General features: G+C 35.7%; 1 protein-coding gene across 2 annotated transcripts; it reads left to right on the forward strand.

The window, feature by feature from the left end:
- The first annotated feature begins 1,651 nt into the window (after positions 1 to 1,651).
- LOC121875780 (rap1 GTPase-GDP dissociation stimulator 1-like) lies at positions 1,652 to 22,499 on the forward strand. Of its 2 annotated transcripts, none has more exons than XM_042380475.1 (13): positions 1,652 to 2,073; positions 3,151 to 3,246; positions 3,684 to 3,811; positions 4,578 to 4,707; positions 5,871 to 6,043; positions 7,075 to 7,192; positions 7,436 to 7,561; positions 8,155 to 8,301; positions 8,919 to 9,050; positions 9,894 to 10,060; positions 10,890 to 11,006; positions 11,332 to 11,707; positions 12,079 to 22,499. In XM_042380475.1, exons 1-13 carry the CDS (start codon positions 2,070 to 2,072, stop codon positions 12,192 to 12,194), a joined length of 1,830 nt encoding a protein of 609 aa, XP_042236409.1. In that variant the 5' UTR covers positions 1,652 to 2,069; the 3' UTR covers positions 12,195 to 22,499. The 2 variants fall into 2 exon arrangements, with proteins under 2 accessions (XP_042236409.1, XP_042236410.1); XM_042380476.1 differs by having other exon boundaries at positions 1,653 to 2,073; positions 5,883 to 6,043.
- Positions 22,500 to 25,092: the final 2,593 nt, after the last annotated feature.

A 25,092-nucleotide genomic window follows, 5' to 3' on the forward strand; every position in this document is an offset into this window, starting at 1 on the left:
TCACTCCCAAACAGGGGTGTGGATCCAAGGCATATTAAATATCTCAGTTCTGGGCCATTTGAGAGGAATACGCCACAGAAGAAAATTGTCTTAAAATTGTGTCTGAAATTATCAATAGAAACCAAAAAACAATATCGAATTGTCCTGTACCATATATATTGACCACTTTTGCCGATAACTCCATCAATGAGAGGCCGTTTAGTCGGTCCATACCTGTTGTCCACGAATATTAACAGCAGGGAACCAGTCTACTACAGCCGGACCCTTGGATATTTGTTATATCGCTGTTAGTGTAACAGTGTTATATACAGTCCTGCTTCGTTTTATCTTATGCAAAAATATAGGCTGGAATATCTGTCTAAACATACATTGAAGTAAATATTAGTTAATTACAGATTAAAAATACAGCGTTGTGGAACGAGGCGCAAAATGTTAATAGACTTTTAGGGGAAAAGTCTATGGACATTTTACGTCTCGTTCCGAAATTCCTTATGTCTGTTCAGCTGCTTCAGAGTGTCACTACTGTGTCTCATCTAGCTATCAGGTGTAGACTGTGTGTCTCTGGCCCACAGGTTTGACGCCTCCCCACCGGTCATAGGAAGGGGGGGGGGGGCTATTCATCTGTACTGAGGAGTAAAACGGAACTTATGTATTAAAAAAAAATTTCGTAGGTGCCAAGCGTCACAGAAGTAAAAAGTAAGGTAACGCCGTTCCCCGTGTTCCACCTCCACTACTGTTTAATGGTCACAAAGAAAAATGTTGACAAGAGAGTGTAGCCATTAGGGATGTGGCTAATAAGAGAGTTCAACTAAAAACGTAAAGGGTGCGGCTAAAAAGACAGCATAGCCAACAACATAAAGGGTACGACAAAAAAACAACACATAGGCGTGATTTTACAAGAAATAAACCAACCAGAGCTTGAAGAGTGTGACCATCAATATGCAGGATGTGGTTAACAAGGGATATGGTGTGACTATATAAAATGAAAGGTGTAGGACTTTGGGTAGTTGGGTACCACCATACATGGAGGGTGTGGCCAACAAGACACAGTGTTGCCAACATGGGAGCGGCCGCCGGGTGTTGACATTAGTGGTGAGGGATCACTAGTGTACAGAATGACTCATATGCAGAATGCACGTGTGTTGCAGCGTCTGCCTCGTGGCTATTATTATATCCACATTAATTAATAATTATCTTAGTGGATTTGTTGTAATAGCATGACATATGTGCATGTAAGTGTATAATATTAACTTAATATGGACACATTTTTACAAGGAAAGACGCCTCGCATAGAAATAAAGTAAATCATATTTTATCGATGGTTAAGTACAGTCTATATCCGTGACTTGCAAATGTAGTGTATAATAAAAATATAGAGTTTATTTTAAGTCTCTATAATGTCTTTACGAATGGCAGAATTAAGTGAATGCTAATCTGTCTTGCCTGTGCTTTGACGTAATTACACGCTCCTACAGGAATTAAGAATACGTTTTTGTCTTCTTTAAATATCTGTATGCTCGCATATTAGTGCTTTCATTTATTAATCGTTAATATAGTTTGAAATTAATTTTATACACAAGTTCATGTTAGGCTCACCTGTTCCCCGAGTACAAGCATTCGAGACTCCTATCGTCTCATTGCCATTGCAAGCTATGAAGATGCTGCCTTGAGTCTCGGATGACTCATCGTGTAAACAATCATTGACAAATCGTCAAACCGGTCTGAAAATCTGGTCATATGGCTTGTCTTGAGTCACCAAATGCGCTAGTTTAGTTTTGGCACTACGGCAGCGCACACCTAAGAGATAGAGTGCTTAGACGTGGAAGGTGAGGTAGACATCGTGACGTGAGGGGAGTGTCTGGGCGACAGAGGCGTGTCCTGCCACGGACAGATCAAGCTGACGGTTGCCTGCCCTTAGGGACAAAGAAATCCGCCTCGTCATTAGTGTTCCATGGTGATTGTCAGCGAGCTGTGAGGACAGGAAGGAGTAGGACGCAGGACGTGGCAGTGGCGAGAGTAAATCTTAGAGTGATCAAGTAGTGGTACTGGACGAGAGAAGATACATCATCATGGGTGAGCAGGAGTGGTCATACATGTTGGGGTGTAATGGTTCACTGTAATGCCTTAACGTCTTCTTCATCAATATTATGTTGAAAAAAAAAGTTACCAGTTAAGCAAGTAAAAGTAAAAGTTGACAGCCAAGATTTGTGTTTTTTTTTTTTAAGAAAGTATTAAAAAATGTGTTTCTTAAAGTTGGGACTAAAAAAAGTATTACAGTGTAAAGTTAATAACAATAATTCCCACAAATGTTATGGAAATTTATAAACTCTGGGTCACATTCCTTCTCTTTTTATAAATTGTTTTCATGAATTTATTATTATAAGAATTGAAAACAAGATATTTATTTTTCCTATTAATACCACTCCCCAAAATCTTTCATTGTTTAAATTATAATATCGGTCATCCCTTTATTGAGATATCCAAACTAACCTAACCAACCTAACTTAACCTAACCAAATGTAATCTAACCAATTCCCCAGGTGACCAAAACTAATACCAAAAAAAGTTGTAAATACTAATTAATAGTTCAGTAAGATAAAGTCATCCAGATAAGAAAAGTTAAAGAGGTATTAAGGACAATTGGCCAGAGGAAAAAGTTTTGAGTAATATTTAAGGACAGTCACTCATATTACCCAGTCACCTGTGAGAAATTACCTGTTGAAGAAAACTCATTTATTACCTCAAGAATAAACCATATGGGGTGGAGGAATATTATATTTCTTATTCTGGGTGTTAATTTTACTTAAGTTTTATCCTCTTCGCCACTGATCGGCTCGTTTGCTGCTTGGGCGGTCGGTCACTTCTCTGTTACACACTGTTGGCAAGTATTGGGCATGCACTGGCTTTTGAATGTATCCCTGACTTTCTTTTTGTTAAGAAATATGCGGCCGATCAGTGACAAAGAGGATAAAGTGAACTAAAGATGCTGGTGTGTGTGTGTGTGTGTCATTGAAATCATCATCCAAAATTTTCATAGATTTTTATTATGTTTGTAAGATGCTAAACGAGATAACCTGATTGATCTTTGATTTTGTGGAAGTACCCTGTACATAATGAACTTTTATTGATTCTAACAACATATTACATCAGAGGACCTGACTGCAAGCCTTGAGAAGTTGCGGGTGAACACGGGTGAACCAACGCCCGGACCCTTTGAAGATTTGATCAACCAGCTCCATGAACTGGGTGAGTAACTGCAGATAAAGAGTTCATTACTGTTTTGAGCTCTTGAATCTGGATGAATCTTTATAAGTAAAATTGATTAATTGTCTCGGTGAGCTTTGTGAAAGTAAAGGTTCCTGGAATGCAAACATCTCCCTTAGTATATTATATATCAGTCATCAGTTTTCAATATTAGTTTTAGCAAGTGGAGAGGCGGCAAGGACAATTGCACATACAGTCGTGGCTCCCCATAGTGAAAGTGATTGGTGGGAATGAGTCTCTGAACTGACTTACCTTGACTGTTATCTGGTAACAATGTGAGCTGTTTTATCTCATTTGGGGTTGATGCTGCTTCAGTTTGGGAAGAAGTGAACTTTTGGCCTCTGACTATACAGTGGTTATTATAAATAATGACATTTCCTATTGTAATTTTAATTCTATTTACCTTCACTTGTTCTCAGAGGACAGCACAACAGTCTGTGAAGAGTTGGTTAAAGGAGGAGTTTTGCTACTCACTGTTAAGGCCATCCAAAGTTCTTCACCAGAAGCACAGGCCAAGGGAGCAGAACTAGTGGCTGAATTGGCCAAGGTACTGTACTGAATAGTGTAGCTAATTTGGTGATGTTGGTTACTGTATCTGGGTTAGAAATCTGCTTTCAATACTGTAGCTTACAGAAATTTGGTCCAGATTTTATTAATTATTTAAATTTAAATAACAAATTCTATGAACTTGTTGCATTCACTATCTACAACTGTGATTTGAAAGATAAGTTTTACATCCTGAAGCAGTTTAAGTACAAAAAAAATGGGAAAAAAATCCTCTACCTACCTTTATTTTGCCATTGTGGTGTTTTAGTGAGGGTGTGTGGACCAAATGACGACGAACATGTGTCTTCCATGATGACTGAAAGATAACTGAGGGCCGGGTGAAGTGTGGGATGTGTTTTGAGATGTGTAATGCCCTGATTGAGTGCAAATCTTGGCATGTACTGTACTGTAATTTCAAAATGGTGGCATGAAACTATTATGATATGATGCAAGTTGCTGTCTGATGCACAATATACATATTACAGTTTAAGGTTTAAGTACTTTTTAAACAATATTAATGTTAAATAATAGTCTTCAGCAGATTTTTATGACATTAAAGTTATTGAGAGGTAGGTGATAGATTATTGTAACAGTTACACACACAACCAAATAACTTATACATATGCTGAATAACCTAACCTCACCAAATTACTTACACATATGTTGAGTCTCCTAACCTAACCAAATAACTTACACATATGCTGAAACTCCTAACCTAACCTAACCATGCCAAAATAGCTAACAAATATGCTGGTTCTCCTCCTCAGGTTGAAAATTGTCGTTTAGGATGTGTGACCAATGGTTTGGTGCCGATCTTGGTTGAGAAAATGTCAAGCAGCAACACCAAGGTGGCTCTGCAGGCCTGTCGAGCACTGGGGAATATTTGCTATGAACATGGTGGGTGGGTTTTTGTGTTTGAGCTCTATGTCTCAGTGTGTGCGAAGCTTGGTGCATGCATGACCTGACTCCTGAGTGTCCCCCCTTCTACTACAGTACTTAGATGGTTGGACAATTAACCTCACTGAAGACTCGCGCATATATAATGTACACATTTAGTATGGTTTTTGTCTTATTTTGTTATATTATGAAATTACCTGACTACCACAATTTATCCTGTGTTTCAAAATTAATATAAAGCAGATGCAACAGTGACAGTACAGTTTCATTGTTATATTTCTGAGGGCTCTTTATTTTTAATTTTTTAATACTGCAACACCGTATTCTCATTGTCTGCTTTTATTGTTTCTCTGTAAAAGAAAAACTAACACGCATGATCAGGCCTTCAGTTAGTGTTCTCACGTGAAGACATAACCCAGTGCTTGAATGAGGAACATAAGATATAGTTATAACAGTGTCAGAGAAGACCTTACTTTACCTTGTGGTATACTGTACTGTACGTCTTTAATGCTTATATTTAAGATGGACTACTGGGCTCATCCTGGAAGGTTAATCATGATACCCATAGATTTTTTCCTCCTTGTTAGCTAGAGCAGGCCTCTTAGTGAACTAGGAGAAGCTATTGATTCTTTAAGTTACCTAGTCAGAATTTTTCAGTGCTTAGCTCTCAGTTTTCACTCTAGAAATGGATAGGTTGGTCTTGAACTTGAGAGAACTCACTCAGTTCATAAAAAACTATTGTATGTGTTCTCTTTTCCCAGAAAAGTGCTACATAGACAGTGTGAGTACAGTACTGGTATTGAATTAAGCGAAGATTTACCAACAGTTTGTGCCTCTGAGGATGAACTAGTCTTTGGTGTAAGGTTCAGGGACATAGTACAGTATGGTACAGTACTGGAGTGGTATTTATTTACCATAATTATCAGAGTTATACCACTCAGGAATGGTTATTTGGTACTTAATAGCCTCGTTTCCACACACAAATATTTAGTTTACGTTAGAAGTTGTCAGGATAAAATGCCAATAAAAAAATACATCCATGGTAGTGTGTTTGTATATACTATACACTATGTTCTTTATTTATTTTATTAAGTGTATCAGAGGTGCCGAGTGATCTATGCGGATTTGATCGATAGATTTATAAAATATTTCCTTGACTGCAGTGTTCCTTCCAGATGGTGGCCGTGTGAGTGTTATGGAGTCTGGGGGAGCAAGTCAACTCCTAAGTCTCCTTCAACGTGCAGCCGGGTTACCCAACACTCCCGACGATCACCAGCTCCGCCTAGTAGCCACGGGCTTCCTCCTCAACCTTCTCAACTCTTACGATACAGTCCAGGTCAGTTGGGTTTCTCGGTTACAAGATTTGACGTTTTATTGTTAAAATGGCATTAAACATAAGGTTGTGTTTGCCTCTTTCCTCAGCTGTGAGGTCAACTGTGAGGAATTAGACATCTTCAATGTCTCCCAAAATTACCTTGTGTCTCATCAGATTCATGGGAATTTATCTGTGCTCAGAATCATGAGTCGGAAACCAAGTCTTTGGGTTCCTAAATACCTGGGAGTTGGGACTTAAAAGAAAATAAATAAATCAGAGACAGTTCATTGTTAAAGATGAGGTACATGTTGTATTTGAATATAAACCTAATTACATGGAGAACATCACAACGGAGACACTGTCCACAGCACCATTTGACTAGGGAGTTGTCCTGGTGAACTAGAAGCCTTTCTGGCACTTAAAATAACCACGGGACTAGGAGTTAAAAGCATTAATTACAACATGGTTCAACAGGTAAGAAGTTGGTTGGTCTATACTGATCCATAATTCAATGTAACATGGTTAGACAAAGCAGATTCTGCCGAGGGGTTGTTCCAAGCAGCAGATTATAACAGGTTACTTGTCTGACTCAAACCTTGGCTATAAAATGGGACTAATGTACAGCCTCGTTCAAGATTTTTCGAACACTGCTGGAGACAGCTGGCAACTCAAGGCCGTTTGTTTACTATAGTACGTAGTAAAAATTATAAATGAATGTAAAAGGTTATCGGTGATTGGCTACTTAGTTCCCTGTTGCTTAACTAATGGTTGAGCTTCGTTGTTTCGTATTATATTATACTACGTACTATAGTAAACAAACGGCCTTGAGTTGCCAGCTCTCTCCAGCAGTGTTCGAAGAATCTTGAATGAGACTGTACATGCTTAACTCTTCCATTTTGAGGATCATTATCTTGCATTTCATTGAATATATCTTAAGTTTATGAATTATCTTTTACAATAATTATTTTGAATATTTTATTAGAGTTTAGTGGTCTAATGGGTGATATCCTGTGTACTTTTAATTTACAATTAATTTTGTCTGGTCTTGACAGGATCAGTCTATGGAAGCTGAACTGGTAGACGTCTTGTGTCAATATCTCGACAAATTTGCTGAAGATGAAGACATACCCACTCACGTTCTTCTCTCACTGACTTGCATGGCAGACACAGGTACAGTAATTAAACAACAAGTGTCTCATATTTTGCCCTTCATGTGCTCATCAATCTTTATATTACAGTATAATTCTTGTTCAGCCACCTTGCATTACCATAGCAGGAAGAGACATATAAATGCATTAAAAGCAACACCATCTTTATTATAAGTTTTTGAGGTAATGTACTGTACGTAGGACAACAGGAAAGACTTCACAAGTTATCAAGTGTTTTTCTAACTTACATTTTATTGTCTTGCAGAGGTGGGACGAGGGTTGGTAGTATCACGGGACATTACACCACATCTGGTGCGCGTCCTGAGAATAAATGAATCACCTGAAGTTACTGAAACATGCCTTGAACTTGTGACAAACCTCGCTGAAACAGGTAGCGTGTAAATTACAGTTTTTGTCCTTAACTTTAAGAGGAAATGGAATATCAGTATAATTTGGTTTGATTTTTATATGATGTAGGGATAGTAATCTTTTTCTTGTCATTACGGTAACGTGTTTTCACTCAACTTACCAGGTATTTGTTAAAAATTTTACAACCTAATTTTTATGAGAGAAATATTACAGTATATCCTTTATTTATTTTGCTCATATTAGGGAACATATTTTCATTTAAAATACCCAGTATTACATTATTTGAATAGAAAACAGCTTTAATAATGACACACAACACCTCTCTCTTCTCACTCCACCACCTACTCCAGCATCAGTGTTAACATCAACATTATATTGGTCAGAACTCAGTTGTCTCTTGCACATGTAAATTGTGAGTTTTCATTTGTTGAACCTTAGTAAAAACCGTGAAAATACTAGTGCAAAAATTACCAAAAAAGTGATCTTGTTCCTTTTACATTGAAGAAGGGTTGGAAAGTCTTTATATAGTTGCTTCCTGTAGTAATGTAATAAAGAGATTACCGGTAGGTATATAAGTACAGTATTTACTTTACTGATGACTTTATATGTCCTCAGAATGTGTCAAGACTCAAGTAGCTGAAGGTGGAGTGTGTGAGGCAGTGGTGGAAGTAGTGAGGCGCCACCGTAACAACCCGAGCTCCGATCTCTCCCCGCCCATAATCAAGACCGCTACTGATCTTATTGTTCTCATACTAGTGGGAGGTATGTTGTAGGGTTGAGGGCAGAGAGATTATCACACTTGTTTGATTGATTGTTGTAATTACTTCCTTGGCGACACAACAGCTTAGGTCATATGTCGCCGAATTAAAGGCTTAAAGACTAACAGCTTGAATGTTTATGATTAAAGTTGGGATGAGATACTGTACAGTCATCTATGTACTAAAGTCCAATCACCTCTTCCCCTGAACCCATGGACCTCTCCTGAGATTCAGATTCAGATTCATGAATCTGAAACATTTATGGACGGAATAATGTATCATCGGTCTACTGCTTCGGGTTTACGAATCTGAATCTCCGGGGGAGGGGGGGGTGAATGGAGTTCATAGTTGACTAAAGGACAGAGATGAAGATGATAAAAGACAGAGATAAGGATCATGGTGGTTAGTGAGGTATATATGTACAGTAGTTTAAGGTGATATAACTGGTGTGTGTGGATTTGATCTTCATTATTATAGTTCTGTCTTTATTTTTATGTGTTTAAAATATTTATTAATTAAGTTCTGTAGTAACATATCTGAATTGATGCCAAGCTTCTAACTATTAAATACGTTTCTTAAGAGCACTCGTTGAATGGGCTTCAATTTTTTATATTCCCGCAGATGAAAGTATGGGAATTGTGTATGGCAATGGTTCAGGCTGTGTGTACCAGGAGTTGGTGGATTGGCTCACGTCGGACCTCGAGGATCTACAGATTGCCGGAGCTCTGGCTATGGGGAACTTTGCTCGAAGTGGTGAGATATTGGCTGGTGTTTACGTCTCGCTTGTAATTCGTTTATTTTGTAATTTTAATTTGTTTTTATTTATTTATTTATTTATTTTTATAGATTGAGTAGCTAATTTTGTTTTTGTTTTTTCTTTCAATCATTTATTCTGCTGTGTTTATGTCTCTCCTAATCGTTTTTTATTTTTATTTTTTTGTGGATGATATATTGAGTGGCTAATCATTTGTTCTCAGATGACTCAGTAATCATTGTTGTTTTATAGTATTTCAGCTTAAATCTTTCTTATCTAAAAATTATTCTGTAGTTCTCAAATTTAATTGTGGTTGCTCTCATTTGGTTTGCCTTACATGGCACTTTCAATAACAACCTGTCTTTTTTTTTTTCTTGATCTTGTAAGCCTCTTTCTTACTATTGTACAACTTGGAGTAAATAGAATGAAAAGGCACACACTATTTCTATTCATGAACTGTCATGTGTTCCCTCTGAGCTGTAAAGAGTAATATGCTCTGTTGTCGTGTTCCTCTCATACACCACGTCATATTCATCTGGTTTAGTCGAGTATTTCTTACTCACTATATAATGATTATGGAATTTTCTTTTACAGTGAGACCACCATTTAGATGTGGGGGGTTCACATCTAATGGACCCTCAATATAACGGTCCTTCATCTCTATATAGTTTGTTAGGTGGAGGGTTCACGTCTAGTGGACCCTCGATATAGTGGTCCTTCCTCTCCATATATATATAGTCCGTTAAATAGAGCTTTCCCTGTATAATTCACTAAGATGTATTGCAGGAAATTATAGAATGAAAATGTTAGGTAAAATTATATATGTTTTGTACCCCACACAGATGCCCATTGTATTCAAATGGTGGAAAGCGGAATAGCGGAGAAGTTACTGAAGGTCCTCTCAAGCCACAACTCGGGAGAGGGAGACATCCGCCTGCAACATGCTCTCCTCTCAGCTCTTCGCAATCTGAGTATTGCCAAGGAGAATAAACCAGTCTTGGTAACTCAAGTATGTAGCTCTCTGAATTATTTTATTACATATATATTGTATGTTTGTAAGATTATTTGTGGTATTCAGAATTATCACCTTCCCTCGCCACCGGCCAATATGGTGGACGGCAGTTTATGACTCTGAATGCCCATTTTGTATTTGTTCATTTGTATATATGAGGTCACTACAGTAGTAAAGGTGCAAGTGACATCTTTTTGAATATCGCTTGTGCCCTTACTATTGCAGTGACCTAATATATGTCTGTACTGTAGCTACTGTACACATTTTCAGTCTCGTGACATGTAGTGGTCGAGTTTGTTGGTTTGTAATGTACACAGTTATAAAGTATGTACATAGCTTACAAGATTGCACATTATACTGTTTATTATACTGTATAATTAGAAACTGGAAATTATTGTGTCAGAAAAATACAAAGGAAAATAACTACAAATATAAGGTAAAAACTAGGGAGAATAACTATAAATATAAAGGTAAAAAATAAGAGAGAGTAACTGTACAAATACAAGGTAAAAAAATAAGCAAGGAAAGTACTGCTGCTTATTTTCACTTTGTACATTACAGTATTTTGAAAAGGTAAATTGATGTTTCTAATTATAGTAAGATATTTTTTTTCTTTTTTCTTTTTTAGAAATTCTTTTTAACAGTTGAGCACTGCTAATGTTAACCTTATAATGAAATCTCCAACTAATGAACTTTATGGGAGCAAATTATCTGTTATGTGGAGGCTACAGTGTGTACTAAGTTTAATTGGTAGATACAGTACTGGAGTTATATTTATTGCTGTATATTATAAAGGTACTGAGTTATTTCATCTGTATATTTTCAGAGTGCTCTTGAAGTTCTCCTTCCCATGGCAACTGCAATCGAGACTTTCCCGGTCGTGTTCAAACTTTTAGCAACTCTTCGTATGATCATTGATGGACAGACTGATGCTGCTGTTAAGGTAAGAATTTAGCAATATTGTCTCCTAAAAAGTTTGGTCGATGAAGATTATATTTTGGGAAAAGTGAAGACAGACTGACATGGCATAGGATGATGGAGAAAACTACAGGTATTGTATAAGCTGATCTATTTAGTAAGAAATAGAAGGTATTGAAAAGGAGAGGATATAAATGAAAAGGGAAAATTTTTGTTAATTAAAGGAAATAAGGTGATGATGATAGTGTTAATGAAGTAAAAAGTTAAATAGAGGGATGGAAGAATAAGAGTTATTATTGTGTTTGCATTTCAGTTTCAAAATTATAAAGCTTATGGTGTTTTTTTTACAGGTGGGTAGCGACAGTGATGTGGTAAGCCGGTTAGTGGGTTGGTGCAGCACCACAGATCACCCCGGCGTGCAGGGAGAATCAAGTCGTCTCCTGGCGTGGATCATCAAGAACTGTGGCGGGGACACCTCGATCATCAAGTCACTTGTGTCTGCTGGTTGTGTCGCTCCACTGGTCCTCATGCTGGGGTCAGAACATGCTGTAATGGTGAATGAAGCAGCACTGGCTCTCGTGCTGGTCTTTGGAACGGCAGTCACTGACAGTGTGGTGGAGAAGACCAAGTTAGCAGAGGTGGTGACTTTTGTTGTAAAGAATCCCTACCTGCCGCCTGAGATCCTAGCCAACGTGTTGTCGATGATGACGGCATTGTCGGCTAATGGTGAGTTTTGTCTCATTTTTGCTTCAACAGATTGTGGAAATCTCTGGAATAATTTTTTATTACATAATAATAAAATATTGTTAATGAAGAAAATTAATAGATAACTACCATTTTAAAACTAGTTCTCAGAGCACACCTAATGCAGCACAGGAACTTAATATACTGCAGGAGTCTTTAATGCTGGAGATGTTGTCTCAAGAGGAATATAGGGATCAGTATTTATAGTCCATTAAATGCTCAATAATCCAAACACTTTAGGGCCCAGCAGTGTGTGTGTATGGTTATCTAAACTTTACAAATATACTGTATTAAACTTTTAACTAATTATTGAAACTCAGTTTAGACTTGACAGTGTTTTTACATATTTTCAGCAACTGCCTTGGAGTCCATCAAAACTGATGATCTGCGGACAGCTGTCAAGGAACTTTCAAGTCACGCCAACGAGCAGGTTAAGAATCTAGCCGTGGCACTCACAGAAAAGCTGTAATCCAAGGAACGTATCACTACACTTTTCTATAGCTCTTGGTGTATCATTCTCATCCTGAGGAGCAAAAATATGTTGCGAAACAGAAGGGACTTTGTCATTAATGTAGAGATTCGTTCTGCCTGCCTTATATTGATACAGGTATAGATGCTGCTGGTATGAACCACACAGAGTTGTTTATAAAGTTATCCAGGAGCTGGTTTAGTAGAATCTTAATTATCTTAGATTGTTGAACTGTTGGATGTTCTGTGTAGTTTATTTGTAAGTCAATTATGAAGTTTTTTGAATGTAAACACAAACACACAGTTTCATGTTGATGATAATGAAATTTATGGTAAACAATATCCTTTGTAATTAAGGATCTTGATCACAGGGTTAAAAGATAATCAAGATTTATATGTACCTTTGCACTGGTAGCTGCAGTTTTTAGGGTTAGGCAGTAACAGAGACAGAATGAATGCTTAATTAATCATGGAAATTACTGCAGATTACTGGAATTCAATTTTAAATCAGGATAGTCAGTGATTGTGAGGATAATTTCATGATCTTGAATGTGATATATTTTATAATGCAGCTTGTTACTTACAATTTTTATTGCCTTGTTTTTGGACACAACTTCAAGTAATCAAAATACTCACATTACATTTTTGTATTGTAATAATATTTGGATTTTGCCATTATTAGCTGATGCAAAATACATTATATATGCAAAATAAGTTGTATTTGCCAGGTTGTCATGTGGACGTTCATGTTTTGGATTTTTTTTAATGAATTACGTAAAATTGTATTGTAATGGACAATTGCAGTTGTGATATCTTAGCTTTATGATACGGAATGTAAAATAAGCTTTAAAATTATAGAGATAAAGCTTAGAGCACCAAGCAGTTGAATTCAAAATGTTTTCCTGGTGAATCCTGGGGTCAGTTTATGTTGATTAAGTTACCGTAGAGGTGCAAAAGCTGATTGAAAAGCCGAGTTTCATATAAGGATCACATTGGGATTGGAGTATACGCTATGTGACTATGGCTCTAAATCTTCTATGTAGATTTATGTTCTAAGGAAAGAAAAGGATTATGAAAAAGTAAAATACAGTGTGTTCGTCGTTGGTGGAATACGTATACTGTATAACTTCATTCATGTGTATCGTTTATATGGGCTGGGCTCTTTACATTGCAATTCCCATTTGAGATCAGTCATAATATTTTCTAACTAAACAGTATTTTGGGGAAAATAATTCACCAGCGATAAAAAAATTTCTTGAATCTTTGGTATAATTGTGATAAGACGTGAATTTTTTTTCTAATGAGTCTCATTTAATCTAGTGTGTCATCCATTGGGGCATAAGTGTCAATAATCCATACTGGGTCAGTAAGACATATTCCTTATTTGAATAATTATAACATGTTGTTACTGTAAGGAGAATCAGTGATGATGGTGAGATGAAGCCAGCATAATATAATTGCAGAATATCGAGTACTACGGACCAACGTTTACAGACCTCGTGTCTGTATTAATAACCTAAACCTTAAAAGCTGAATGGATGGACCTTATAATTGTTGTGAAGTACAGTAAGTAGTTCAGGAATTAAATGTGTTCGGTTACAGTTAAACAAATGTAGATATTACTCAGTGTCTTTGACTATTACACGTGAGTTGCAGTGATATTTAGACACCCCAAGATATGAATTAATACAATGCGTCACTGAGTATCATCTAGGAGCAACATATTACATACAGTACTTTAGTGAAATAAAGGATCATTTATGGTGAATCAGAGAGGGATCTTTACTCTTTTTACTCGAACCAAATCACATTCACCATAAAGGATTCTTAAACCTCAAGTTATTCAGGATGTATCAATTGATTATTATTATTATTACAAACAAGTGCTTCTCCCCATGTAAGTCATCAAGGTCACGGTCGTGGGAGTCTTTGTAGATGGTGGACATGCGTAACTTAGACCTATGATATTATGCATTCATTATTGTTTTTCCTGGGTAAAGAAATAAATCTGTTTTATATTACATTTATAGAATTTAGCTGAAAGCAAAATTTTTGAGAGCGTCTTTGTAGGTTGGTGTCCGGGATTGCTCCTCTGTCTCTGTAGGTATTGTATTAAATTTTGTTCTGTAAGCTTCGTGAAATTGAGACTAATTTACATACAGTATGTGTAATAACTTGTTACCTTGATGAGTTCAGTGATGTGGTGACTATTTTAAGAAAGGTGGATAGGAAGTTAGTGTGGTGAGTCAAGTTTATCTGGATCTGTTACAGTAGTAGAAGTGAAAATTGCAAACCCTTAGTCCAGGTGTAGGAAAATGTATGTCTTGTGTATCTTTTTTATTTTTATTTTTTTTTATATGGAAAGCTCATACGTAAAGTACATGTAGTAGTTATGAGGATTGAACGGAGCAAATGTTGTAAGCCAAGCCATTATTATAGCTTGAAAACTAGGAAGATTGTATGTCTAAACTTTTATTTTGTAAAGATATCCCAAGATGATTTACTGTGCTGTCTTCCTTATTCACCAAGTAACCGTACATCAGGGCTGTATTGATATTACAGTACTTTTAGATATTTCTTGTGACAGCCTGAGATAAGGACCATTTTTTTACTTCAATCATTCTTAAAGATATGATTATGAATTGTGGATATATAAAAGTTTTTTATATGGGCATTAAAATGTTTTGTTTCTTATTATGGGGATCTAGTCAAGAATCAAATGTTTTTATATTACTTAGAAACACAATTGATTAAGGTTGATGTTCTGAATTATAACATAGGCCAGTGGGTTTCATCAATTGTATGTTATAGTCATCTTGGGTGTATGATTATAATGAAAATTTAGGGAAAGAATCTTTTAAAAAAAATCTGTCATTACGAGAGTGTTATCCGCAACGGTCGTGTGTACTTGGTGAGGTCGTGTCTAAAGAAGGTTGCCTTGATCAGTCAGTTCAAAAGACATGTACACTCACCTGACATAAACGTAACTATACTTTATGAACTGAATGGAATTGGTACCAGTAATAGAACACTTTCTATCACTGCCGAGTTTAAAGACCGCTTCTCTGATACAATAGTGATGTTTGCATTTGTTTAACCGTGAAGTAAGTTTGTTTTCTATGTCTCATCTATTGTAACTTTCAACAGTAGCCATATGTTTTAAAGCCATATGAAAGAGGAATGTTTTGACCACTCCTTCAGCCCCAGTAGGTTCCAAGTTTAATGTAGCTTTAGGCTGCAAATTCTGAAATCTGATACAGAATACAGTACTGTATATTCAACTATTAAAGGAAATTCATTTTTCCTTTACATTTCAGAGTTTCATGTCAGTTATTAAAACAGGGTTCATTTAATTAAGGAGCTACAGTAATGAATATAAATAGTACAGCATAGGCAATATACAATGATTTTCATACTGTTCAGGTAATTCAGTAATTTTAATACATGTAACTGAGTGGGACCAATGTTGAAAAAAAAAAAATCACTTCTAGAATTGCTTCACATGCAGCAGACCCCACCAGACAATACAGTACAGTATAGCCTCCTAGTGCATGACACACAGTTTATAATGCCTTCAAGTGACTTAGTTTAACAGTTCAATAGCATATATATGTGTGTGTCTGCTACTGTATTCAGATTTGTATGTTATTTTGTCAAAGGAATAGAAAATCAAAATTTTGCTTGTGTTGTGACTGTCACCATTTAGTTATGAGGGTTTCATATAAATTTGATTTATGTCTTTACATCCACAAAATCCAAAAGACGACAGACATTTTGTGTTCCAGACCTCGTCCTTGGCTCCAGGTGGACTTGTTCCTAATATGGATGACCCAACATATTTAGTTGAAATGTAGAGTAAAGAAAAATACTTATATATATAGAGTAGATGTAGTGGGCGTTTCTCTTCTGTTCTTTTGGGTATACAGTTTAAAACATTGCAATACTGTATATGCTTTTCAAAGTGCAATTAATCAAACATGTACTTTTGATTTATATATCAAATGCACATAAATATACATTTACACAAAGGCTTTTCCACACAAACATTGGCACATATGTAGTCATAAACATCCATAAATCTATACCAAACATGTATATGTATGTGCACATGCATATATCATGTGATTATGCATACTCAATCACAGAAAGACATTCATGGGTTCAGGGTAATTTTATGGGTTTCTGAGGGATAGTTTTATGATTACATGGCGTCTCATTTTCACTTATCCGATCAACATCTTCATTTTATAAGAGTTTTAACATTGCAAGACTGGCTTGTAACTATGGAGCTATGAGTCTCATGCGCTAAATACATAAATCTAAAATTTTCCATAAAAATGTTGAGCATGAAGTGATAATTACTAACAGGTTAATGCTTTAACATTTCAGACAGTGCTATTCTAGTGAAGAAGATGAATTGTAGCATAGATTAACAGATTATATGAGCATTGCTTTTGCATTTCATATGCTTTGGTATGTGGACACACACATTGACTATATTTTTAGGAAATATTTTGCATGTGCATCTTCAGCTTTTAAGTTAAGAGAACTCACATACTGTAATTATTTGCCTACTTGAGGGAGATCAGACTGAATTATGACTACTGTACTCCCAGAACAAGTGTGTCTTGTGTCAAAGAATAACAATGATGGATTATAATAAGGATCATGTAACAAACCAAATATTTTTTAATTGATTTCGAGATTTCCCCTTAATACACATCTGTATGCCCCGTTTTCATGTTTTAGAAGTCTATACATAATTTAATCTGGTAGTTGTCACAATTAGTTTCACTTTTATGTTTATATTCTTTTCTTACAATTGCTCAATATTTGATGAAATATATATAGTAGTGTATTATGTTTTAAAGTTTCTGAAAATAACGAAATTCCCTTTAAATTATTAGATTGGTGTGGCCTCTCCTGGGGTGTACAGTATTGTCTTAGTAATGAATCATATGTTTAAGAAACTTATAAAGTACTGTATGTGTGGGATTATTCCAGAGTAAATTATCTTAAATCTTTTATTATAATTTTTTATATCTACTGTGCAGGAAGATCATCTTTGGTAAGAAGAATTTGGTCAGATGCTATAACCAAAGTCTTCATGTTTGTGATATTTACGTGACCAAGATGTTTGTGATCAAACTTAGAAGTCATCTAATAAGCAGATTACATGCAATTTATATATAGTCTTAATTAAGATGTATGATCATTATGAGGTAGGTGGTGTTGCTAACATGACAGTTTGGGCATGTACCGTAAAGGTAATTGATTTAAATTACTTTTAAATTACTTCTCGCTCTCTTATGGTAACCTGTTGATGATTAAAGAATTTGTTATTTATGTCATGAAGACAACTGGAGTAACGGCACATTTCAGTTATTTTGGGTTGTAAAACTTATTTTAAGCCAACTCCTTAGAATCTCTCAAAGACGAGGAATGTCATTTTGTAACTTGGTTCTTGCCAACTTTCGTATTCTTTATTTTATAGCGTCATAATCCTGTAACTTAATGAAATTATACTTAAAATCATAATTGTATTGATGCCCTATTATTCATATGGAAGCTATTTAAATTACTGGACTGTACTTGATTTAGCTTAGGACTGGATGATAAAAGGTGAAGGAGCTTTAACTGTTTACAAACAAGATGGGTTATCAGGAAGTGTGTTTAATTTTTTTTGTCTTGGGACCAAGATAAATTTACGGATGGCTCAGCTATTACTGAGGTTATGTATGGCTTTAGTGTAATTCCCTTGTACTTTTGATATTGACTAATTTGGTTTTATTCAGCAGCTACTAGGCTCTTGAGTGCCACATGATAAAGGAATTGTTGATATATGCTTACAGTTGTATTTTCTGTTGGTAAATTTAATTGCAAATTTTTTTCTTTTTTTTTTTAGGGTAGTTTTTATTTCTGTAAACTGTTCATTGAGCATCATAAATATTCTATTATATGTTAACTATCTGTAGCAACTAATTTTTAAACAGTACAAAAACTGTGTTCTGAAGCAATGAATTTAAGAATTATGTTGTGACTGTCAGTGGTTTGTGTTGATGTAATTTTGTCTAGGGTTAGTGAAGTGACTGCAGTAATTAGTACAGTATAATTAGGGTGCAGCCACACTGGTATACATTTCGTCGCCAACATGTGGACGACAAGACGAAATTGGCCACAAGGTTCCGACTGGTAGGGTGCCGCTGCATGCACTTACAGGCGTTCTTCTCGTTGGAGACAGATTATGGTGTTCATAATACACAGCACTTTTTACATAATTCATGCATTATATACTTTCTACTATGTACTTACGTAACCTGTTCTTTGATATAACTTCTGCCTATTGTGACAGATTATATTGTGTTTTTTTTTTACAATCAAAATAATTGCAGGAATAAACCAAAGCTCCCAATCAGCTCTACTAAAGTACATTCGTCTCTTTCCATGAACCATGAACCCCCGAGATTCAGATTCATGAATCCTAAGCATTTACGGACTGAATAATGTATCGGTCTATTGCTTTGGGTTCACAAATCTGAATCTTGGGGGGTTCGTGGTTCAGGGGGAGAGGTGAACGGACTCTAGTAATTGACTGTATCTGCTTAACACTGAATGATTTGTTGGAGTTCTATACTTGTCAATTTTAATACACTTACCGACCAAACTCCAACAGATGCACCAAACCTTATGGAGAAAGTATAGGAGAAATAAAGTTTTTATGAATTCAGTACTGTACATAATATACAGTGAATCCTCCATGTAATGGACTTATCTCTCCATATAATCTATTTGACAGGGGTTCCACATTTAAAGGACCCTTGTTATAACAGACTTTCATAGATGTACAGCTACTGGTAGTTCGTTTCATATCTAACGGACCCTCGATATAATGGATTTTCATCTCCATATACTGTACTGTAGTCTGTCAAGTAGAGGTTTCTCTGTATATATGATGGATTAAGCAGCAGAATACCTGGAGCTGTACATAATTTAGCCCTAGATATTGTTGTAAAATTTTCAGTGGGGCCGTCGTACCGAGAATTAATTTTTAGCTCGTCCAGTTTCTAGGTTGGTAGTGTCACCATTCTGGCATTGTTGTTGTTGTTGTCATGTATGTTTTTGCATTTAGCTCAGTAGCCTTACACACAAGCAAGCACATGCATCTGTCAGCAGTGCTTGTTAAACTATACTGTATAATAATAATAATAATGGCCTGGGTTCTTATGAGTATACCTGAGGAGATATACTTAATGATTGAGTTTATTGTCAACCTTCTGGATGCTGTTAGTTCCATTTGGGTGTTGGGATGAATGACATTATGAGATATGATTAGTTTGTTTTAGTTTTCTGATTAACATCTTCAGTAATTAATTATATATTTTATTGTATAATGTAGGTTTTGATTTAATTACAGAGGATGAAAAATTTACCTCATCTCATCAGCGTGTCATGTGTTAGGATGAAAAAACTAATGATCTCTGGCACATTTAAAACACTTGTGACCTAAAACAATCTTCTCCTTATTGCTTAGGAAAAGGGAAAACAAAATATTAAGGGTTAAAAATAATTTCAAGTTGCAAGAAAATATACAGTATAGTTCTACCTCTTCATTATTCTAAGCTGAAAGAAAAAGCAGATCGTTCTCTTAGTGCATTTATACATATTGAATTTGACCAAGATGAAGCACAATGATTTTCATTTCCATTTCTGCTCTTTCCATGATATTAATCTCTAGTTTGTCAAATTGACATTCCTTGTCCTGTATCTAGCTTCAGGTATATATTTTGAATTATCTTTGTGAGTCAGTGCTTCATTCGATGATTTTTGCCTGATTAGGGTTCAGTTTTAGGGCGGGGTGATGAGGCGACTATTTTTTAAGTGGTACAGTATACTTTACGAAGATGTAAGTTGATGGGAGCCATTTTCTCCTCATAATATTCCTAGTTATGTTGTAATTTGGTGTTCAGAATAAGTTTTAGAAAGAGGTTTAAGTTTTTGGTGGTTCAGTTCTGCCATGACATCACCAAAAAGGTTTGTTTTAGAATTATGAAAAAAAATATACATATCCATAAAGATTAAAATAGTTGAGAAAGTCTATATATACAGTACTGTACAGTATATTATATATGAAGAGTCTGTGATGATGGAATTAATTAATATATACAGTAGCAGCATTAATGTTGATGTGACACTGTTCATTGGCAATACTGTGATAGATCTCCCCAGTTAACTTACAAACTTTGCAACCTTCTGTATCTCTGCAGTTACAAATTTTTGTCACCTTATTGAGAAGTTCATGTCTTATGGTATTTACTACAGTACTACAATATAATACTGTACAAAACTGTGATTTGACATTGAAGATTAGGTAACCCAGCTTATTGCTTCTGAATATTAAGCAACATAACACTAACTTAACCTATGCCCTCCTCCCCCCCTTCAGTAGCTTCAGGGTGCTTAATCTGTAAGTGATCAATATTTTGTTTAAATGATACTTTGAAAAGATTTCAGGTGATGCTAAGAACAGTATTCCCATAGCACCATTTTCTTTATTATATTAACCTATTAAATTACACTGCTGTACTGTACATTACTTCTACTAAGGAACTTTTAAGCTGAAGACAACATATATTAGGATACAATACTTATTCCATAATCTGAACTCAAAAAGGGTTTTGCTTGGGTGTTAAATGATTCGAGTTAATTAATCATTGGTTATCTACTTTTTTTAATAATTGTAATAAATACAAATATTTGTAGAATACAGATTGACCTCACTCATAGTGATCCAAAGGCATTTCTAGTAAAGATTTCCCATGAGGAAGGTTCCGCTTAATGACCAATGGGACCCATTTTCTCATAGGTTCACATGTTAAAAGCTGTGTTACAGCCTGAAAATTTTCAACCCAAAATCCCCATGTTATAAAGTTAGATATGCTCCAGCCTAAAGAATTTTTACCTTAAAACGTAATCAAACAAGATAAAACATTATTTTACTACAGTATTTCACTTACTGTACTGAAGATGGATGTTGCTTGTGTTGGCCGAGCATTGTTGGATGAAGGTGTAGATGGTTAGTGGATGGAGGAACAGAGGCATCTTCCTAAACAATGCTGCACCTAAGTGTGCTAGTACTGTCATAGGTGGGTAATGATTTTTAAATTACAAATTTTAATTTGTCATGGTTACGTACTTTAGTGTGCTTTTTTTCAATAGATAACACAGATGGTCAAGGGTTGGGTGTAAATGGGACTGCCCAGTAGACCCACTGCAGTTTCCTCCATTCTTATGTTCTTATGTAAATATAAAACGAAATACTGTGCAGTACAGTACAGTACAGTATAAGAATTCTGTGAAGTTAATAAACATCAATTTCCATTTTGTACAGGAGTTTAGTTCGCTCACACTTGTAACAGTACAGTAGTGTGAAAGGTTATTCTGTAGGAAAGGACAAAATTGCCTTTGTGAAATCCAATGGTTAATGAATAATGGGTCTTCAGACTTCTTTCTTCTTGTAATGTATAGTACAGTACAGTATACCCTAAATTATGAGTGTCAAATTAACAAGTTACACAGAATGATAGGTGTTTGTGTAGTGACTGCATTATGAAATATGCCGTGTTTGGTACTGATCAAGGATCTATTTCAGGTTATTATCATTGACTGGGTTACTTAACAGTTTTTGTGTCATGTAACAGGTTGTCCTATAATTCATTTTTACTCATGAAATATTTAATGCTTCTGCTGTAAATCATATGTACAGTACGGTACTTAATTTTATATATAAAAAAGAAATTGTAGAATGCTGAATTCCTGTGCACTTGTTTATTTTCAGTGCAAAATACTATAGATTCCTGCCTTTGCTCTGCTTGCTTTTGGTACTCTTATTATATTCTTGTGCTTGAACATTTTAAGACAATGGTTGCAACAAAATTCATATGTTGCAATACATTGATTAGTAGATTCATAATGGTGCAATGTTACCCAAGTTGAGTTTGTGACCCAGATCAAAATTTACCCCAGTGTTATGTTGTGAAATTGTGAATTGCATTTGCATCATTGGCCAGTGTCTTGTCCCAAAAGTGAGTTAAGTTTGTTGCTTCATCATGATTTACATGTGAGTAAAATCAAGTGAGGAGCTCAAGTGGTGTTGCAGTAATTGACTGGATATGTTGGGTCATGTCTGTTGTTAAATTTATATTCTACTTGAGAGTATTATTGAAGTTTTCACTGCAATTAAAAAAGTTGATGGAACATATTCCATTTATAGAATATCTGACAAATAAATTGATTTTGAAATTTTAAAGATTTTTCTACAACCTTGTCATAAACTGTTGTGTACTGTATATGAGCATCATTGATAATAAGGGATTTATATGATTATGTTCAGCGATAAATCTTAACTCAAACCTGGTATTTTTTTTTTACAAGTAGACAACCAACAAACCTAACACAGTAGGTTAGGTTACATTAAGTTACGTTGTTAGGGTAAGTTAGTTTTGGTGCTTTTTGGTAATTGAGCAATGTGTTGCTTAACAAAAAATCCATGGTTGTTCACTTGTAAAAATTTACCTCATAACTTACCAAGTACAGTAATCTTTCAACTATAAAATGATTAACATTTAATTGAGTTGGCATTAGTACTTAAAGAAACAAGAAATGTCAACTAAAGATAAGACTGGACATAAAAGTTGTAATTTTCAGTGGGATAGAAAAAATATTACAAAGAGAAGTTACAAGTCTACTTTAACAATGAGAAGTTGCAAGGGTTACATAACTACTGTATGTAATTGGAGAGGTCCAACAATGATAGGGTAAAAGATTGTCATTGTTTATACCCCTTTAAAATATTTTATCATCCTTTGTCTCAGATCTAACCTAGGAGAAGTAATAAGTATTCTATGTTACTGGGAGTTATGTGGGAAAAGATCATAGGCAATAGCTCTAGAAAGGGTTGAAATTTTATGGGAAAATTCACCGACTAAACATATTAGATACTTGGCAACTCAAAGCCATTAAGTGCATTCATATATAATAACATCAGATCTAATATACGAAAAATCATTCAGTTGAGATTGTTTTATTTTCTGGAATTCTTTATTTATATATTTAAAGAGTTTTTTTTGGTAGAGGATTTTTCTCTTGTAATTTTTTTTTTTTATAAATTTTCGAACTCGGAGCCTTAGGCGGGGACTACTGTGGGGACGCGGTCAAGTGAGGCTTTCTGTACAATTGTGCTTCGACTTTATTACTATCCTTTGCATTCTTTATCCTCTTCGCCACTTGTCAAGCATCGTGGATGTATTCCTGCTGGTGCTGACCTGTAAGGACCTATAAATAGTGAGTAATAACAGCATCCTTACCCACTGTAGTTCCTTGTTGTTTTCTGCTAGCATAGACTATGACTGCAAGTAATACATTCCATCCTTCACATCATGTAAGGAATTAATTTGCTCTCATCTGTGTGAAGTAATTACCATTTTTTGTACAAGGAAAGAAGATTGTTTGAAAATCAATCAAGTAAAGGAGACTCGCAAAGGTACGGATATGGTGAAATTAGTTAAATGTGTCAGTGCCTCGTTCCATTAATGCAATCATTTATTCAGTGTCGCGTCGGTGAAACACAACGGTACATTTTCTGATGACGCCTGGGTTTGAATGCTTCGATTTTGTAATAATGTTTAAGGATGTAACCCGTGTCTTTGGTATATTAACTGCCTTCATCACGTCCTGCTGCTGACCTAAACGATCATGACAGTTATAATGAAGGTTAGTAGTGGTAATTATGCCTCATTGGGCCGTTTTCTTAGCCGGTCACTCGTATCGTTCGCGAACACACCAGCCTGGGAAATGTTTGTCTGCCCATATAGTCATAGACAGTTATAGGGGCACTGGCGCCCATCAGCCTCTGTGTTGATTAAATTGTCATTTATCGTCTGGTCTGTTATTAGTCTATGTATTTTTCTCACCATCACCCCACTCACTTTGTACCCCTTTCTTCCCACGCATACCAACTAACAAAGCAGCACCATCCACCTCCCATACTGCTGACAATGTTGTGAGTGTGTAATCAACACAGAGGCTGATGGGCGCCAGTGCCCCTGTAGCTGTTGGGTGTGTAAATAAATTGCCCGAGTTATACAGGTTCCGAGGGGACAAAAACGTTCATATAGTGATACTTGATAAACATATATACATTTATTCGTTGGCTATTTCTGTACCGCCAACAAGCCATTCGATATTTCTAGTATCAATGAGCGTTTAGCATAAGGCAGGGAAGGTTGGTTTTGGGTGGAAAGTGAGCAGCCATCGACCGTGCCAGACGCCCTCAACACGGAGCAATTCTTTAACTTAACGTGGCTGGCAGTACACACAAAGGCCCCATCGATCCACAGCGCCATCATTTTCTTCGTGAGTTGTGACTTTTTTTTTCATTGACACTGATCCTTTACAAACAGTCTGGATAATCTTTAAACACTGCTCGATCTTTTTATCAGAATTATAGTTTAGTATTTTTAAAGGTGGTGAATCCTATGTTATGTGAGCTTTTGAGGTGTTAGAATGATCTTTAGGATTTCGATTGGTTTTCCTGTCATTGGCATTTTTTGAGCTGCCCGAGTCCTCTTCATATACAAACCTAAACGTCGAACCAATAAACCATCGGTACATACAGTAGTTACCAATGGGTAGTTACGACGCCTACTTAACTCGCTTGGTCATTATGATATGCAAGCAAGGAAGCCGGGTCCGACTAAGTACCCAAATGTAGCCAAATATAGCTGGAATGAAGTCAAATAATGGTCCTAGATGAATAAATCGGACTGCTAATCACTTCTCGACTAGTATTTGGTGTCAGTCACAAAAAATTGGTAAACTTAATTTAATCTGAGTTAATAGAT

Source organism: Homarus americanus, unplaced genomic scaffold (genome assembly GCF_018991925.1).
Source record: "Homarus americanus isolate GMGI-L3 unplaced genomic scaffold, GMGI_Hamer_2.0 scaffold22250, whole genome shotgun sequence".
Taxonomy (NCBI): Eukaryota; Metazoa; Arthropoda; class Malacostraca; order Decapoda; family Nephropidae; genus Homarus; species Homarus americanus.